Consider the following 19932-nt stretch of genomic DNA (forward strand, 5'->3'; position numbering starts at 1 on the left):
TCTGTGTTACTTGACATTTAGTTCATGGAAGGGAATGACTTTGTCTTCATCTTCTTGCAAATAGATACCGTGTCCTACCATTTCTCTTTTTAAATAAAATTGTGGTTGTGCACAGGCCACCATATTCAAGATATATACAGATATATAGGAAACCACTTAAAATAGTAGAACTGTGGATGCTATTTAAATCTATACAAGGCTGTTTTGCCCAGTGTACGTTAATTTCCAGATAAGGGTAAATGTTCTGAGACTGCCAAATTTTTATTCATATCTGCCACTTTTTATTGATGCAGTGAGGAGAAAAATGCCATGCACTTGTGAATACTTTTAATTTCTTCAGACCACTTTCACATCTATTGCCTCATTTTCTTTGCATAATTGCCCCATAAAGCAGAAAGTTCTATTACAGTGAGGATTCTTTGATCCTCACTGATCAAAGGAGGAGAGAGAAGCCTCCCAAAACTGACTACCTCAACAATAGTAAAGACAATAGTAATTATAACTGGAATACTCTGAACCAGGCACCGTTCAATGCTTTGTGTGCCTCACCTCCCTCAATCTTCATTCTGTAACTGTAAAAGAAACAAGCTAATGTTATTCCTATTTTATTAAAAAAAAAAAAGTAATATGCCACAGAGAACTTAAGAAACTTTTTCCAGATCAAACAAGTAGTGAGTGATAGAACCTGGATTTAAACAATAGGGATCTTGTTCCAGAAACACCTTCTGTCTGAGCCCTGTACTGCGTGGCTTGGAAGGAAGAAAGCAGAACCTGGACTCAGGACTTCCTGCCAGTGTCCATCCCCTAGCTTCAGCAATTATCAACTCATGGCCAATGAGGTTTCACCTGTACCCCCGCCCACACCCAGCTGACATACCCCAGATTATTTCAAAGCTCATCCAGATGTCATCATTTTATTTGTAAATATTCCCCTTGGGCATCTCTAAAGACCCAATGGACCGTAAGTCGCCAGGCATCTCTGTCCATGGTATTCTCCAGGTGAGAATACTGATGTGGGTTGCCATGCCTTCCTCCAGGATATCAAACCCATGTCTTTTATGTCTCCTGCGTTGGCAGATGACTTGTTTACCACTAGCGCCACCTGGGAAGTCCTACATTTCAATAGGTTGCCATTATTGTCATTATCAGTGTCCAAATTATCTTATTTAGAAAAAGTAGATCTGGTCCCATCACTTCATGGCAAATAGATGGGAGGAAAAAATGGAAACAGTGACACTTTATTTTATTGGGCTCCAAAATCACTGTGGATGGTGACTGCAGCCATGAAATTAAAAGACACTTGCTCCTTGGAAGAAAATCTGTGACAAAGCTAGATGGTGTATTAAAAAGCAGAGACATCACTTTGCCAACAAAGGTCTGTATAGTCAAAGCTATGGTTTTTCCAGTAGTCATGTATGAATGTGAGAGTTGAACCTTAAAGAAGGTTGAGTGTCAAAGAATTGATGCTTTTGAACTGTGGTGTTGGAAAAGACCCTTGAGAGTCCCTTGGACTACAAGGAGATCAAATCAGTCAATCCTAAAGGAAATCATCCCTGAATATTCATTGGAAGGACTGACACTGGAGCTTCAATACTTTGGGCACCTGATGTGAAGAGCTAACTCATTGGAAAAGATTGCGGGCAGGAGGAGAAAAGGGGCAACGGGATGAGATGGTTGGATGGCATCATTGACTCAATGGACGTGAGTTTTCGCAAACTCCAAGAGACAGTGAAGGACATGGAAGCCTAGCGTGCCTGCAGTCCATGGGGTGGCACAGAGTCAGACATGACTGAGCAACTGAACGACTACAGAGAAAGTAGGAATACCTCTGGTTGGCTTCTGAGTCCTATTGACAGATGACCCTGGAAGCTTTCAGGCATTCTGGCATGACAAGATACTCCAGGTTCTTCTTGTGCATTACCTGCCTTTTCTCTATGGAGTTTTGACTCCTTTTGGTATTTAGCAACCAGAATCTGGACATTCAGTGTGCCTTTTACTGCTGAGTTGGTGATTATTTTTAGGCATTTTTGTAGACAGAGCTTGGAGTTATGCTTTTAAAAGACAAAATACATCATACATTTATATTGATATTTCCAACTCAGATTCAGTACTGCAGTTTTTATTTATTGATCGTGATGCTTTTTAAAAAAGTTTTCTGTGCTTGCTGCTTCTCAAAAGCACCACAGAAGTGTTCCAGTGTTAAATTAATCTGTACTAGGAAGCTAGCCAGGACTGGGAAGGCTGTGTACAAAGAGTGGCAACCCCAGCACTTAGGGATTTACAATGAAACAGTGTCTAAACTGGAAGGGGCCTCAAAGAGCATGGGGTTCAGTGGTGCTTCTAAATGGAGATACATCAGAATTAGCTGGAAGCTTGTCTAAATAAAATTTCGTGACCTAAGATTTGTATGATCAAGATCTACAGAGTAGATCCTGGGTTCTATTTTTATCAAGATTATTTATGAAGAAACAAACGTTTAGATGTGTTTAGAATCTATCTAAGGCATTCACAAGATAACTAATACTTCCAGAAACCCCTTAGCCCTCAGCTGATATTTAGATGGGTTAAGTGCTCTGTCTGAAATCCCATAGTCAAGGCCGAACCGAAGCTCTACAGTTCAGGACTGCCCTACTCAGGCAGACTTAATAACACACCCATGGTACACCTTCTCGGCTTAACAAGTGGCGCCCCCAGTATGCATCAGGGTAGATTTCTAAGCCATCACTGTGACTTAAGATCTGTATAGTGTGTGCCAACTTGTAGTGCTTTTTCGTTGAGATCTGCTGTCATATTCTGGAACATAGCCCAGGTAACCACAGTGCAAAAGACAAGCTAAGTAGGGTCTGGAATTGCAACTTGACCCAGTAAGGGCAAGAGAGGGGATAATCTAGAACACATTCTAGAAGGAAGACCAGTCCCACAGGAAGAGCAGTGAAATTGGTATCAAAGAAGCCCTGTATAGGACTAGGACATCCTAAAAGGTGAACCAAGCACAACATCCAGAATGCAGTCAGTTTTCTGATGTTTGCAGCAGAGGCTAGTTCTTTACCAAGTATTATGGCTTTAATATCAGGTCAGAGCAGGATTTCAGCCTCTGGAGGGAAGCTGACAAGAGCAAGGCAAGTCCTCAGATAAATGAAGCAGCCTACTGGAGAAGCAAAGGACATGATTAATTTTTAATGAGAGGGGTTGAACCAAATTCTTAGTTGGTTACTATGGAGTGCTTTCCAAAACAGATGATGTCCCCAGGGATCAGACTCCAAAGACATGGAGGAGAAAACCCATAGAAACCAGAAACCCAGGCAGAAGAGGTCCATAGACTGGCAGCTAAGCCACCTTCCATTAAAATCACCCAATAATTTTAGCCATTTTGTCCACCAGACCTTGGGCAGCACTGAGCTATTCCTAAATCTTTTGCTAAGAAATACAAAGGTGGGACCACCGTTAGCCCCAGGTTGGGGTTCGACTATCGTTTTGAGTGCGGAAATCAAACAGGATAGTCAGATAATAACTCTAGATTAGAACTTTGCTCGGAGTCAGGAGAGTTTGATCTGATGTCGAGTCCAGGAGTGTTAGGATATATTCTACCAATACTTTTAACTCTTTGATTCAGTGGTGGGATGTTAGAGATAGTCTGTTGCACAGGCAGAAAAAACTCAAATCCTCCTGCTGCTGTGTAGGGAGGCATTATTTATATGGAAGAGTGCAGACAATGGAGGCAGATTGCATAAGTTCAAATCCCACCTACTCCACGTACTGCCAAGTGACTTAATTTCTCACTGTCTCAGTTCCCTCATCTGTAAAACAGAGATGCTAACAGAAGTGTCAGCTTCATAGAGGTGCTGACTATCAAATGATGATGTAGGCAAAGCCCTTAGCACAGAGCCCAGCCCTTGCTGAGTGATCAGTCGGTGTTAGCTGTTGTTACTCCTCTTGCCGTTGTCATCAGTCGTTCTCATTGTCACCTTCTTTCTCCCCAGTACTGCATCTGGACAGATGGGCTGAATGCGCTGCTGGGGAAGGACATGATGAGTGACCTGACACGGAATGACTTGGACACGCTGCTCAGCATGGAAATCAAGCTCCGCCTCCTGGACCTGGAAAACATTCAGATCCCCGACGCGCCTCCACCCATCCCCAAGGAGCCCAGCAACTATGACTTCGTCTATGACTGTAATTGAAGCACCCTGGGCCCAGATGCACCCCCTCCAAAACTGGAAGATTTAGCTAATAGGAGAGAAGAATGAAAAGGCGCCCACACCGTGGAATCCACTGTGGTCAAGGGACGCTGTGGGTCCACACTTCCTTTGGCCTTGCCTCCTCTAACTCTGGCATTTTTCTGCCCCTCCGTGGCATCCTGCTCACCACCCCGATTCTGTTTCTAGACTCCATTGCTTTAGGTCACCTCCCGTCGCTGCAGTCGAAGGTGGGAGAAAAGCAAAATCCACCACCAATGAGAGAGCCAAAGGGCCCTTCCATCTTCATTCCAGCAGGCAAGTCCTCCCCTCCTAGAGGCTCCAAGCCAGCAGCCCAGACCTCCTCCCAATCTGCAGCCAGACACAGGGGTGTGCCTCAAGCTCTGGGTCTGGAAGAACCGGAAACGATCTAGCTACTTGAGAAGACAAACACCACTCCTCGTTCCCCTTCTCTCTAGGGTCTGCTCACACCACCAGTTCCATGTGAATTGAAATCTGCTTCTAAACGTCCCCCCTCCCTGATTCTGGCCTCTGCCTGCCCACTTCCTCTCTGGTCCCAAGAGCAGCAGCAGTTGCCTCATCCTAGTTCTTGCAAACGTTGGGTCACCAGACACAATCTGAGGGTCCCGTGGCCACATCACGTCTGCCCTGTGACTGTGACCACCCTTTCTGTCTCTCCGCTAGTCTTGGGTTTCTTCTCCCTGCCCCAGCCCTGACCTGCCTTCTTCATTGCCACATACTCCTCCAGCCCCTTAGCTGAAAGCACAATGCTGAAATCAGTCGTCCTGCTTTATCTCTAATGTACTAAATCTAAAAGCCTCGATGATAGGCAGTTGCTTTGTAAGGGTCTGGGAGGTTCTGCTGCAACACAGGTTCCACAAGATGGTCAAACTGTCAGACATCCAAGTTTACATCGTTGTAGTTATTACAGGTATTGACAATTTGCAAACGGTTTGGGTTGTTGGTTTTGGAGGTTGGTGTTTTTTTTTTTTTGCTTTGTTTTTGTATAAAAGAGTCTAACATTTTTTGCCAAACAGATATATATTTAATGAAAAGAAGAATACATAAATGTGTGTACTTTCCAGGTTTTTTTGTTTAATTATTTGAGTCCTAAACATCTTCCTGAGAATAACATTCCTCTAAACATGCTGTGGAATAAAATTAATTGTGATGAGTTGGAGAGCTGATGTTTTGATTTGGTAATTTAGGTTCTGCTGCTCAGTCATCAGCATCACTGAGAGCTTGTTGAAACTGCAGAATCTAAACCTCACCCCAGCCTTGAAGAATCAGGTGATGCTCATGCATATTAAAGGCTGAGAACCACTGCCTTTGGGGACTCTTGACCTTTGCTGGAGGCTCTGAGCATCAGTAAAGAATGATCCTTCTAAGAAGACCATCTCAAGTCAGCTAGAGAATCAGACCTACTTCATAAAAATATAATGTAGGGACTTCCCTGGTGGTCTAGTGGTTAAGACGGCGCTTCCACTTCAGGGGCACGGGTTTGATCCCTGGCCAAGGAACTAAGATCTCACATGCTGTATAGTGATCATATTAAATACTTTTTAAAAAACAGATATTTAAAAAAATTAAAAATATGTATTTATAATCTATTCATTTTACACTGTTACCTCCTGACTGACTTTATCTTTTATTTTTTTCTTCCTTACCATTATATAATTTATAAAACTGTCCAAATGAAACACACCACACTTTGAAGGCACAAATTTATCAATGGAAAAGAATGCAGACCCACAGACCAGAAATAAATCAAGCCAGAACTAGATAAATCTAACCATGAATTAATGAAATATGGGTCAGAGCCCAGCAAAGGATTTTTCTGAGGTTATATCCATTGGAGGCATATCTGGATCATAAACTCCAACAGCTGGAAGAAATGTCAGGAAGGTCCAAATGATGTGGAATTCACAGCACAAGCCACTCTTGACTCACAACAGAAGTGTTAGATGCCTTCAGGTCACTGCTCTTTATTGTCACCAAGATGTGCAATTACAGGCTAACCTGGGTTGAGATGACATGAACCCTCCATAAATTACAGGAAAAAAATTTCCTTTATGATTCATAGTAATTCCCAAGTAATTATGCTTCCCATCAATGCACTCATGCCTGAGTGTCAGGTTGAAGCTTCCTTTACATTAAGTTTTGATGATATTAACATGTATGTCCTTCACATCAGGAGCATTTATAGATTTACCCATCAGCCTGATAAAATGATAAATGGTAGGTAAAAGAAAGGAGACAAGAGTCAGACCATTTGTTACTTAGGAGTTACCAGACTTCATCTATGAAAAAGGGAATTTTTTGGACCAAGTACCTGAGATCCAGGGACTCTTGCCCTTCTCTCTTCTGTTGCTCTTGCTTTGGTGCATTAAATAGAAACTAACCCTTTTATGGCTATTAAAAAGAGTACTCTGCCACCTTGTAGACCCTCCTCTCAAGGACTAGTGAGATCCTGAGAGTGTGACCTCATTCCTTCACTTTGTGGCAACATGGTGCTGGGTTACTGTCCACATTTGGCCACCCCCTCTTCTCAACCTACACTGCCCAAGGCTTTCCTGGCCAGTGAGCCTCCCACCCCCAGCTCAGCCCCCATCCCCACAGGATTCTAAGCCTGGACAAATTAGCCAAGCCAAAGGAACACTGAAGGAAGAGCCCAGTTTTGTCATTATGGCTAAGCTGCATTCTCCAATTCAGCTTTACCTGAAATAAAATTAATCATTGAATTTTAATCTATTGATACTTTAGTTCCTCTCTTGCTCTTATTCAGAAGCTATAGGGGGAAGGGTAATTAGTTGGCATTCTCAAACTCAAAAGTGACTACTAAGGATAGGAAAATCTGATGACTATCGCAGAAGAAAAAGTGCATGAATGAATGCTTCTGGAGTCTATTTGCAAAGTCGCTCTAAACCACTTTCGAACTATCCGCTAAACATCTTCCTGCCTGCCTGTTCCATAATGAACTGAGTAGCTGACATTTATACCTTTGTTCCATCTTGTCATAGTTATGAAATATTTGGCTTCCCCAGTGGCTCAGTGAGTAGAGAATTCACCGGCAACACAGCAGACATGAAAGACACGGGTTCAATTCCTGGGTGAGAATTAACATAAACCTTTAACTTAAAGGAAACAAATATTCATACAATAATCAAAAATGTTTAGAGCTAGATACTAGGAATGCAACAAGAATAAAACTTGTAAAATCAGAAAAGTTATAATCAAGTAATTTAATTGAAAGACCAAATACTTGAAGGGAGGTGGGATGGGAGATTTTAGGAAATGATAGCAAGAGGGGATCATGAGACAGTGAGTTTGCTGATCTCCAAACAAAGAAATGAGAGCTGTTTACCTCATTCTAAAATGGAAATTTCATGACTTGAGAAGCCTGTGGATGATGGGGCTGGAAATTGTCATCATTCAGTAAATAAATCCCCTCCCATCCTTTTGGTCCTCTATCCATGCCCTCTCCATCTCACACATCCTCTCCTTTCCTTTTTGATACACAGTGGTTGAATGATCTCTGCTGCTGCTGCTGCTGCTAAGTCGCTTCAGTCATGTCCAACTCTGTGTGACCCCAGAGACAGCCCACCAGGCTCCCCCGTCCCTGGAATTCTCCAGGCAAGAACACTGGAGTGGGTTGCCATTTCCTTTTCCAATGCATGAAAGTGGAAAGTGAAAATTGAAAGTGAAGTTGCTAAGTCATGTCTGACCCTCAGCGACCCCATGGACTGCAGCCTACCATGCTCCTCCATCCATGGGATTTTCCAGGCAAGAGTACTGGAGTGGGGTGCCACTGCCTTCTCCGAACTTGCAATAAAACCACAATTTAAAATAAATTTGGGTGTATATGGGTGGGGCAAATATGGTATAATTCTATATGAAAATGTAGTAATATTCTATATTTTTATCTTAACGGAATTAAATTTTTTCTGACCTTAAAATAGAAAATGAACACTTTGAGTGTTTTTTTTTCTTTTAATTCAGAAAAATAATCAAAACACACCCAAATGAAGGAAGGAGATAATTCTACCAGAAACATGATGTGAATAGAGGTGATACACTTGAATGTTAAATCTAAATCTGGGCTTCCTGGAAGTCAGTGTAAACAAGGAAGCAAGTTGGGATATATAGCTCTCATTTTTTAAATTAAATTTCTATCACCTCATAAGAAAATATCCTTTCCCAGGCACCAAATCTCAGAGAAGACATGCTATTAAAAGCACTTATCACCTTCAATAGGCTTCTCTGGTGGCTGAGAAGGTAAAGAATCTTCCTGCAAAGCAGGAGACCCAGGTTTGATCCCTGAGTGGGAAGATCCCCTGGAGGAGGGCATGGCAAACCACTCCAGTATCTTGCCTGGAGAATCCCATGGACAGGGGAGCCTGGTGGGCCACATCCATGGAGTTGCAAAGCCTTGAACATGACTAAGCACCGTCGATAAATACTTCTTAGTAGATGCTATTTGTTTGTCATTCTGTATTTTGTGGAATGAAAAGAGTTACCCTTGCAGCCCCTTGGGGGTGAAAGCAATGGGGCACCAGAGAAGGAGCCTTCTGAATGCTGGAGTCAGTTTAGGGACAGAGTAACAGAAGAGGATTCTGGGAGTCGAGCAACCAAGGAAAGTCTGGCCAGAAAACGGTTCAGGAATGTATGGACTGGGTCCAGGACTAGGAGATGTGCTGGGCAGAGAAGAGCAGGATCCAGGAACCAGATCTCATGCACTTTGATCAGGCACTCACTGTACACCATGCACAGGGTACAGGGATACAAAAGTAAATTAGAAATGACTCTGCCTTCCAGAGGCTCACGGCCTAGAACAGGAAGGACAGACGAATAAGTGCAACCCACGGCTAAAAGGGCCGTAAGGTAGAGAACACTGAGCTAACACACACAGCAGGAGGCAACTGCTTCCACTTAGAGGGAGTGAGGCCTGAGAGAGGCTTGGAAGGGTGACTGGGGAAAGAAGGCCAGGCTCATGCCCTACTCATCCTTTGGGTTCCAGTTTGGTCGTCACTTTCCCTAGCCATCAAAGTTAAGGTTGTGGGCTCCTGCTCTGTGCTCCCACAACCACCTCTGCCTATCCTGTGGTGATCATATGAGTTTTCACTGTCTTCCTCACTTGCTGGGAGCCCCATAAAAGAAGACATCTGGCCAGTGGTTCTCACCACTCTCATGCCCCACCTTGAACCCAGTGCTGGGCACCTAACTGCAGTCCTTCAGCACTTTCTAAAGAGAAGTGATCAAAGGCATGAGCCATTAGAAAGAGGGCATGGATTATGGCTGGAACAGACACGAGTATGGGAGAGAGAAAGAGATGAGCTTGGAAAAGAGGGCAAGGACCTTGAATGGCAGGCCCAGAAGTTGGAACTATATTCTTTGTGTGGCCAAAGCCACTGACATAGATACTTCGGTAAATGGCCATGAACTGATTTGCATTTTAAGATCACCACTTTCGATCTGGCCACAGCACAAGAGACAAGTTGAGAAAGAGTGGATCTAGAAGCAACAAGACCAGATTAAATGTGTGTCCAAGGTGACTCATTCTTTTTTTAAAAACTTTTTATAATTTTGTTTATATAAGTTCAATATCATTACAACATTCTGCCAGTGCAGCAATAACACGTGACTGGAAGAAGTGCCTTAGCGGAAACGTGAGTGACAAAACTAGGATTTGGATCCAGATTCTCTGGATCCAGCTTTTCCTTCTTTGTTTTTCCAAGCCATTTTATTTAGTTAGCTATTTACTACTGAGTTGTCATCGGCATGCAATAGTATATTAATTTTAGGTGTGTAACATAGTGATCTGATACTCTTCTACATTAAGGAACAATCACCAGGATAAACCTAGTTACCATCTGTCACGTACAGAGTTATTACAATACCATTGACATTTCCCTATGATGTACATTACATCCCATGACTTATTTTACAGTTGGAAGTAAGGATGCCTCAGTTTTAAGAAGGCTTAGCTTATTAATCAAATTACTAGGATCAAACTGAGTTCGGAAAAGAATGTGTGTACTGTGATAAAGGTGAAATTGATTGTCATTGCAAGGACAGAAAAAGGAAAATGACATATTTTTGAAGTATAATATGTAAAAACAAAAATAGAAACCAGACCAAATCTTTCTCTGATTGGCTGGAGAAGCAAAATCTGGACAAATACTGGTTATAAGATATCTGCTTAAAATAAAATGACATGGAATAGTTGAAAATATAGAGATGGGAAAATACCAGCAAATACCTTTTCACTGTGGTACACATGGGCAGGTAAATATCAGGCAAGTAAAACTGTGGGAAAACAAAGTGATTTTGTAATACTCCTTAACATTAATACAATTTACCATTTGGATATGACTGATGAGAATAATACCGCTGTCGCTGCAAACTGATAAAGGACTTTTCACCAGAATCTGACCAGCTGGCACCCTGACCCTAGACTTCCAGGCTCCAGATTGTGAGAAATAAAGTTCTCATAAGCCACCCAGTCAATGGAATTTTGTTATAGCAACCTGAACAGACTAAAATGCATAGTTTGTAGCTCACTTTCAATAAATAAACTCTGGTTTGATGGTGTTCCATTTAAAATGTCTCTTGAAGCCAATCACAGTTTTTTTAAAACTGTGACAGTCTAGCAAGTAAGACCTCACTGAATTTGCAGAGAATTCTTACAGAATTAAATCTTAAGAACATAATCAATTTTTATTTTATTTTCATTTTACTTCATTTCATTTCACTTCATTTCATTTTTGGAAACAAACAATGATATCAACCAAAAATTCTAAGAGACTTAGCAAGATCTGATGCTCAAAATTCTCCAAGCCAGGCTTCAGCAGTACATGAACCGTGAACTTCCAGATGTTCAAGCTGGTTTTAGAAAAGCAGAGGAACCAGAGATCAAATTGCCAACATCTGCTGGATCATCAAAAAGGCAAGAGAGTGCCAGAAAAACATCTATTTCTGCTTTATTGACTATGCCAAAGCCTTTGACTGTGTGGATCACAATAAACTGGAAAATTCTGAAAGAGATGGGAATACCAGACCACCTGACCTGCCTCTTGAGAAACCTATATGCAGGTCAGGAAGCAACAGTTAGAACTGGACATGGAACAACAGACTGGTTCCAAATAGGAAAAGGAGTCCAGCAAGGCTATATGTTGTCACCCTGCTTATTTAACTTCTATGCAGAGTACATTATGAGAAACGCTGGGCTGGAAGAAACACAAGCTGGAATCAAGATTGCTGGGAGAAATATCAATAACCTCAGATATGCAGATGACACCACCCTTATGGCAGAATGTGAAGAGGAACTAAAAAGCCTCTTGATGAACTTGAAAGAGGAGAGTGAAAAAGTTGGCTTAAAGCTCAACATTCAGAAAAATAAGATCATGGCATCCGGTCCCATCACTTCATGGGAAATAGATGGGGAAACAGTGGAAACAGTGTCAGACTTTATTTTGGGGGGCTCCAAAGTCACTGCAAATAGTGACTGCAGCCATGAAATTAAAAGACGCTTACTCCTTGGAAGGAAAGTTATGACCAACCTAGACAGCATATTCAAAAGCAGAGACGTTACTCTGCCAACAAAGGTCTGTCTAGTCAAGGCTATGGTTTTTCCAGTAGTCATGTATGGATGTCAGAGTTGGACTGTGAAGAAAGCTGAGTGCCGAAGAATTGATGCTTTTGAACTGTGGTGTTGGAGAAGACTCTTGAGAGTCCCTTGGACTGCAAAGAGATCCAACCAGTCCATTCTAAAGGAGATCAGTCCTGGATGTTCTTTGGAAGGACTGATGCTAAAGCTGAAACTCCAGTACTTTGGCCGCCTCATGTGAAGAGTTGACTCATTGGAAAAGGCTCTGATTCTGGGAGGGATTGGGGGCAGGAGGAGAAGGGGACGACAGAGGATGAGATGGCTGGATGGCATCACGGACTCGATGGACGTGAGTTTGGGTGAACTCTGGGAGTTGGTGATGGACAGGGAGGCCTGGCATGCTGCATGGGGTCGCAGAGAGTCAGATGCAACTGAGCGACTGAACTGAACTGATGCTACTAGATATAATTTTTAAAAGCAAAAGCACAAAATATGATACCAGGAAAAACACACGTGAGAGAGAGAGAAAATGAGAATGTACATGTGTGCTGAGGAGAAGTCCAACTTTGGAGCAATGTTATGGTTACACAGTTGTTAAGAATATATAGGCTGTGAAATCCTACATCAAATTCCAGTTCCAAAGCTTCCTTGCTGTGTGACCTAGTTTTTTCCTTGTTTGTAACACTTTGTCTATACAATTCCTTTATAACAACTATTGAAGGATTATTTCAAATCATGTTCATAAGCTTCACAGCACAATATCTTCAGTATAGTAAATACTCAAAAAAATAGTAAGTAGTAAATACTCATAGCTAGACCTTTCTGATACCAAAAAATCAAACACATGTCCATTTGAATCCTTTCTAGCTTGAGTTTGAATCAAGCCACACTCCACTCCTCTTTCTAGGCTAGCTGATGACCATGTGGATCCTTCTATTATATCATTTGCGCTTTTCCCACGTGAATTGCTACTGTCTCATTTCCACCATTTAGATCTTACCTCCACTTTCCTGTGTGGTAGTGGTGGATGTTGAACAAATGGACCAGACCCTGGATGTTACCTGGACAACCAGGATCAGTGGCCCAACCAGCAGAAAGAAAGCTAAAAATGGAAATTAAGTCAACATACTTAGGAGTTAGGCAGAACCAACGAGAGCAAGGTCGGAAGTGAGACCATTTTTTCTCAAGACTGGATTTTGCATTTTTCTGTTTACATTTGGAAAAGAGCAATCTTCTATCACTGCAGAACGCAAAATGGAAGAGGGAGTAAGAGAAGGATGGGAGTGGCGTTTTGTACCCCAGCAGAGCCTACTGTGGGGCAATACCGCTGCGTTGGTGCATAATTTTGCCAGCTTCATGCAGCTCTCCAAGAGCAAGTGCCCAAGACTGATGCTTGCCTCTGGAGAGGAAGGCCAGGTCACACCACCCCTTCTGTCCTGTAATGGGCTATCTGTTTCCCACACCCACTGTGAGAGGAGTGAGGAGAAATGAACAGGCATACGTGCAATTTTGTTGGCCCAAGTCATTTCAACATCTGTAAAGCAACCAAGAATTCATCCATCACAAAATAAAGTCATTATCAAAGCAGCTGTTACCCAGACATGACTCTCAGCTGGGGCGGTGGGAGAGCAATTTATCTCTTAGCAGCAGCTTGCCAACATCTAACTTGAAATTTACAGAGGAGGAGAAATCCTCAGCATACAAAGTTCAGGCAGACATGTTGAAAACAACTCTTCAAATTCTTCTGAAACTATGTCTATTATTTTTCAATTTATCAAATACTCACAAAAAATCTAGAATATTCAGGAACATGTATATAGGGGGAAAATATGAGTTCTAATCAAGATAACCAGCATTAATATTTCAATATATGCCCCTTCCAGGCATTTATCCATATATTAGACAGGTAAATGATAGTTAATAGATAAACAGATACTGTGTAATTCCACACATCTATAAGTGTTTGTGTAGTCAACCAAATGGAATCAGCTAGGGAAAATAAGTCTATCCATACAATTGCATCCTTAGTGTAGCCAGGTTTCCTTGAGGTCTCATCTAGTGATTCTACTTAGCTTCTTTTAATATTTGGCATCTCATTTCATATGGTCACTCCCCTGGTCGATCTGGGCATCCTCAACTTCACACACCAGAATATCTCTCCTAAGTTTCCTATATGGATGCTTCCACGCTTCTCAGCATCCAGTATGAACAGAGGAGAAGGATAATGAATTCAAGCAAATCCTGTATATCAAACGGGTAGAAGTCAAAAAATCAAAAGGAAATGAGACAATGTAGGATGTTAGAGAAAAGCTAACAGAGCCCAACTTCACGAAAGAGGAAAGAAATACAGGAAAAGTCTTGCTGAATTGAGATCTTCCCCCGACATTCAACAATAAGAACAATCCCACTGGAGTATTTTTCCCAACAGTCTTTCAAACCTTCTCTATGAGAAAGAACGATGTATAAGGCACATGCCTTACATTCAGGGAACTCACAAATAAGAGTATGTACCAAGAGTATATACTCTTGAAAATAAGAGTATATCCTCTAGGTTCAAGTTTTCAACCTGGGCACTACTGATTTTTAGGGCAAGTTAATCCTTTGTTATGTGGGGCTGCCCCATATTTTGTAGGATGTTTAGCAGCTTCCCTGGACTCATTAAATTCTAGTAGCACTTCTCCCCCGCCCCTGGCAAGTTGCAACAACCAAAAATGTCTCCAGATATTGCCAAATGTCCCTTGGGTGGGCCAAAAATTGAGATTCTCCCTGGTTGAGAATCACTAAAGTAGATATAGGGGTTGAGGACAGGGGAATATTCTGCTGCTGCTGACATCAAACTAATTCTATTTTCAAATGATTTAAAATTTCCAGCAGCAATGTCCCTAGGGACATTAGGCTGAGCACACCCAGAGCCATTTGGGTTGGGAAAGAGAAAGGAAATAAAAATGGATTTACACACTTCATTTATTTTAAACCTCTTGACAGTCTTTCAGGTAAGCATTCTTCCCCCGCTTTACAGGTGAGAAGACTGAGACTCAGGATAAGCAACTTGCCCAGGACCACAGAGCAGGTGAATAGAGTGCTCCCTACACCACAGTTCTATATTCAGCCAAAAAATAAGAATTCCTAGAGTTAGGAGAAAGGAAATAATGCAAATTCAGAATTTGTACATTTAAAATAAAAAAACCTGGAGCATGAGATGGGCCTGAAGGGAGGAAGTCTTGAGTGACTTCAAAAAGTAAGTGATTCCAAAGAGAAGATTTTGCTCATTCTGAAATGGTTTGTTTAGAATTACTTTGTCAACAAAATTGCCATCGCAGTTATTTTGTCTACTGATTGGGCCCTGCAATTAAGCCTCCTTGATGAAGGCATGTTAAGGCTAATTTTAAATCTGATTATTGTCAGCATGACATCCACTTGGAGCTGCTTTTCAAACAAGAGGCAGTGTTTTCCTAAAGATGTCCGTGTCAGAATTTGTTGCCAGAAGTTTCTGCAACCACATATTCGTCTCCCACCTCTGTAACCCTCTCCAGATACTATCAGTTCACAGCATCTTAAACTCGAAGTGCTTTGATGTGAGCTAAGTCCAGAGCTTCTCTTGGGAGCCCAGAAGTGCAGTGGTGTATAAGCATTGGCCTGATTCAGAGAACATCGGAAGATTGAGTATCTAATCAGGTTAGTAAGAGAAAAGGCTCTGGGCCGTGTCCTGCAGCCCCTTGACTTGAAGCCTCCTGCATTAAAAGCAGTAATATGTGATTTGTGCTGCCTCTGCTCTATTGTGGGAGATAAAGGTAAGAGACTGACTGTTGTTGTTTAGTTGCTAAGTCGTATCCAACTCTTTGAGACCCCAAGGATGGTAGTTCACCAGGCTCCTTCTGTCCACAGGATTACCCAGGCAAGGATACTGGAGTGAGTTGCCATTTCCTTCTCCAGGGGATATTCCCAACCCAGAGCTTAAACCCACATCTCCTGCGTTGGCAGGTGGATTCTTTACTGCTGAGCCACCACACCTGGAAAGCCAGAGGGATTGATAAGAATTACTAAAAAGCCTCTTGGCCCCAGGCGTTCTGTTGTCTCTCAGAGCTTTTTGTCTTCCTTTGAATAAAACAAATGTTAAGCAAGACAGGAACTCTGAAGACTATCTTTCTAGACTGTATTCAATCAATGGAGAAGCTGACTGTCCACCTCTGCTGCTTAAGATGACACCGTGTTCAGAAAAGCGTGCCAAGTAGGGTGGCACTGAGCAGAGCCAGTGCTGTGGAATTAATTCTGGCGTCTGCACATCTGCCTGGGTCCAGTGCTAACCAATCTTTTCTGTGATGCTCAGTTTTCCCAGCTCTCTTTACCCTCACCTTTGAGATGGTATACATCTCTGCAAGCTACTGTTTTCATGAACTCCCAGCTCCAAAACAAAAAACACAAAACCCTTGCTTATCTCTTCACACCCGTTTCAGTTACAATGAAGGTTTGTAAAGTGCATACATGATGAAGATAGAACAGAGATGTGAGAGATAAAAGAGGCAGCACTCGGAGACCCATTGTTTGCAGGGGTGAACACAAGGAAGCAGTCCAGAGTGATTGAAGTGGCTTGCTTCACTGATCAGGGCAATGGTTACACATTAAACACCAGAGTGAACTTGGACTGGGAGGAACACATTTGGGGCAAGATGGGTGACTCAATCTCAATTTAGGTCCTGGAGGTTCGAAAACCCAGGGCCACCCCAGGACCTGTGCCAGGAGAGAAGATTGCCACAATCTCAACTGCTTGAACAAGCTGGCCCCCTGCTCCATTGTCTGCACAAATCAGGGAAGGTGACCTGAAAGAAAATGACAAGCCATGGTCTTAAATAAAGATTTTTAGTGGTGGGGGAGATAGGAGAGGAAGGAGGCTACTGGTTTCTTCCTTGAAGGCGCAGACCCACCAAAACTTGACCTTGACAAGAGGGACTTGGTCTTCAAGTTCTGAAACAGTGACTGGGCTGCAGATCTAGTCTCCAAAGCTCAGTGAGGCAGACCCTCACTCTCAGTGCTGAAAGACTCCTACCTGGCTTCCCCCATAGCTCAGCTGGTAAAGAATCTGCCAGCAATGTGGGAGACCTGGGTTCAATCCCTGGGTTGAGAAGACCCCCTGGAGAAGGGAAAGACTACCCACTCTGATATTCTGGCCTGGACAGTTCCTTGGTCAGTATAGTCCTTGGGATCACAATGAGTGGTACACGGCTGAGTGACTTTCACTTTCACTTTGAGGCCTAGAAGAGTCCACAGTCGGCCCTAGCAGCAAATTACTTGTTTGCTTATGTTTTGCACTTTTCACATTACTATTGTTACTTTTAATATCTCAACTTGAAAATGGCTTTTCCTCATGTCATTTTGGGGATGTCATCTCCAGGGAAGATCCCCTGGAGAAGGAAATGGCAACCCAGTATTCTTGCCTGGAAAATCCCATGAGCAGAGGAGCCTGGCAGGCTACAGTCAGTCCACAGGGTCCCAAAAGAGTCAGATACAACTTAGCAAGTAAACAACAACAGCAAGTCTTATTTAATTGCTTTCCCATTCAACATTTAACCTTCTGAGCTCAGAGTGTCCCCTTTTATTATTCTTACTTGTTTTTAATTTTAACATTGTACTTTACATTACATTATATAAACTTGGATTTGTTTTGACTTTCATTTCAGCTTTTGAGCAGAAGATTTTATTTTCAATTGTTTAAATTTTTATCTCCAAACCTTCCCTTTGTACGTTTGAATTTTTACTTTAATCATTTTATTGATTCATAAAGAAATTTTTTCTTTTATTCATTTTCAAATTTTCTACCTTAAATTTTTAGCCCATCTCTTACAGTCATTTTCTTACTAGGTTTTCTCTTTTTAATTTCTCTTTCATTTATTCTTAACATTGTCTGTCATTGCTCCTGCTGTTTGTTGTTGTTTTCCTCGTTGTTGCCTTAAGGTCCTGGAAAGAATTCCCCTATTTCCTGTGAAAAACACAGGAAATGTTCTCCGTTCTAACCATATACCCTACCTCCTTTCTGTCTGCCCTTGCAAAATTTTGCCATATAGGTTTTTCTAAGTGAATTCTGAAACAATTCTAAAGTAAGTTAGATGTGCAAATGCACCCATGCTTGCACACACACACACACACACACACACACACACACCCTCTTTCCTTATAAAATGAAATCCCTTCCCAGTCAAGAAAGCTGCTTCTGCAGATACACATCTGAAGAGTTGGAATGATGTGTCTCTCCACCACATTACAAGGAGGCATGGGATTGATAATCTTTGACTCCAAAGAACTCAAAGAGTAAAAGACTAGAGAGATTTCAATGGTCTGCTCTGCAGACCACTTGCATCAATATCTTTGAGGTTTTTGTAAAACAACCTAGGCCCCATTTCCATTTTTAACAGGTTTCTCAGATAATCACTTACATTAAAGTTTGAGAACAAGTGCTTTATTGTACTAAAATTTATCCATCTGTATCTGCATAATAGATACATACAAAGCCACTGAAGTTATTATGAATCATTGTTACTTCTGAGGAGAGAGACAGAATGGTGGGGCAAATATAATTTTTAAAATAATAAACATTTGCTACATTTATAACAATAATTAAATAATTAATTTTAAATTTAAATAATTTAAATAATTTTTAAAGTTATTACACACTCCTTTGGATGTTTTCCTATGCTGTCTAGATCTCTTTTGACTTTAAGATAGAAAATAGAACAAGTTACAAGTACATAGCCTCTAAAATACGGACACCGTCTCCTGCTACATTAAGACAGATGGTGGAATTCCATGGAGCACGGCTGTAGGAAATTCACCTGCTCTGGCCCTGCCGTGTTCCTCTTCAAAGAACTGGAATCTAAACAAAGAGGGGTGAAGTTGCTAGTTTCTCTTCCTTCCACTCCTTTCACTTAGCTTCTATGTGTCTACAGCACGGAGATCAAACATTTGGCAGAGAATGCATTGGTGCGAATGAGTGAAGATGTCCTTGTTTTAACACTCCAACTACTTTCATTGTCCTGTTTCCAAATATTTATTTACACAGCTCCATGCCACTTCAAGAGGGATTTCCGGATCAGAGCTAGCCGGCTGACTTTAATTGGTCAAGGCCAAAAGCTTGTCAATATTGTCTTTAGGGATGTTAGCCAGGGTCAGGCCCTGAGCAAATGGGATAAGAGTAGCTAGAAGACTGAGGCGGGCAAGAGAAAAGGAGACAGGAAATGCTGTCACATACTTGGTGGGCTGCTTGGATTAGTGACTTCGGCATGTCTCCCTCAGTATCTGTGAAATTCTATTATCAACATTCCTCTAACTCCAGGGAACATGTGGGGGTGTGTGTGGGCGGGGGGGAGTTGGGGAGCAGGTTGACTCCCTCAGACTCTGTGCCCAGAATTGTTCTTGGGTGTTGGAAGGCCCTGCCTCCACCCCTCTTTGCTCTTTCCTTATTGTTTGGGCATTTAATATGAATAAACATCTCTAATTCTCTCTGTAGGACAGACTCCTAGAAGTAGGATTACTAGGTCAAAGAGTATGAACAAATTTGAGAATCTTAAGGTATGTCTATTCAGTTAGACAAGTGTTAGCTTTTTCCCACTGGATAATCTATCATAGAAAAAACATTCTGTAACACAGGCTTTCCCGATGGCTTAGTGGTAAAGAACCTGCCTGCCAATGCAGGAGCCTCAGGAGATGAGGGTTCGATTCCTGGCTCTGGAGGATCCCCTGGAGAAGGAAATGGCAACCCATTCCAGTATTCTTGCCTGTAGAATCCCATGGACAGAGGAGCCTGGAGGGCTGTAGTCCATAGGGTCACAAAGAGTCGGACATGACTGAAGTGACTTAGCACACACACGCACATTCTGTAACACATATGTTTATGGGCATATTAATACAAATTATTAGAAAGAGCAAGGACTTCCCTGACAATCCAGTGGTTAAGAATCTGACTTCCATTGCAGGGGATGTGGGTTCAATCCCTGGTTGGGGAACTAAGATCCCACATGCCATGGAGGAAATAAACCCATGTGCTTCAACGACTGAGCCCACATACTCCTGAGCCCGAGAGCCACAATGAAGACCCAGCACAGCCAAGAAAAAGAGAGCAGAGCAGAGCTGTAGTGCTTG

At 42.1% G+C, this 19932-nt stretch overlaps 1 protein-coding gene across 4 annotated transcripts in view; it reads left to right on the forward strand.

Annotated features, from left to right (window-relative positions):
- ELMO1 (engulfment and cell motility 1) overlaps positions 1-5376 on the forward strand; it is a 583367-nt gene extending 577991 nt beyond the window's left edge. For all 4 annotated transcript variants that reach the window (XM_069588027.1, XM_069588028.1, XM_069588030.1 and 1 more), the window contains exon 22: positions 3981-5376. In XM_069588027.1, the coding sequence (XP_069444128.1) occupies positions 3981-4181 (201 nt within the window). In that variant the 3' untranslated portion in view covers positions 4182-5376. The remainder of the gene's footprint in view (positions 1-3980) is intronic.
- Positions 5377-19932: the final 14556 nt, after the last annotated feature.

This window comes from Ovis canadensis, chromosome 4, assembly GCF_042477335.2.
Source record: "Ovis canadensis isolate MfBH-ARS-UI-01 breed Bighorn chromosome 4, ARS-UI_OviCan_v2, whole genome shotgun sequence".
In the NCBI taxonomy this organism is placed as follows: Eukaryota; Metazoa; Chordata; class Mammalia; order Artiodactyla; family Bovidae; genus Ovis; species Ovis canadensis.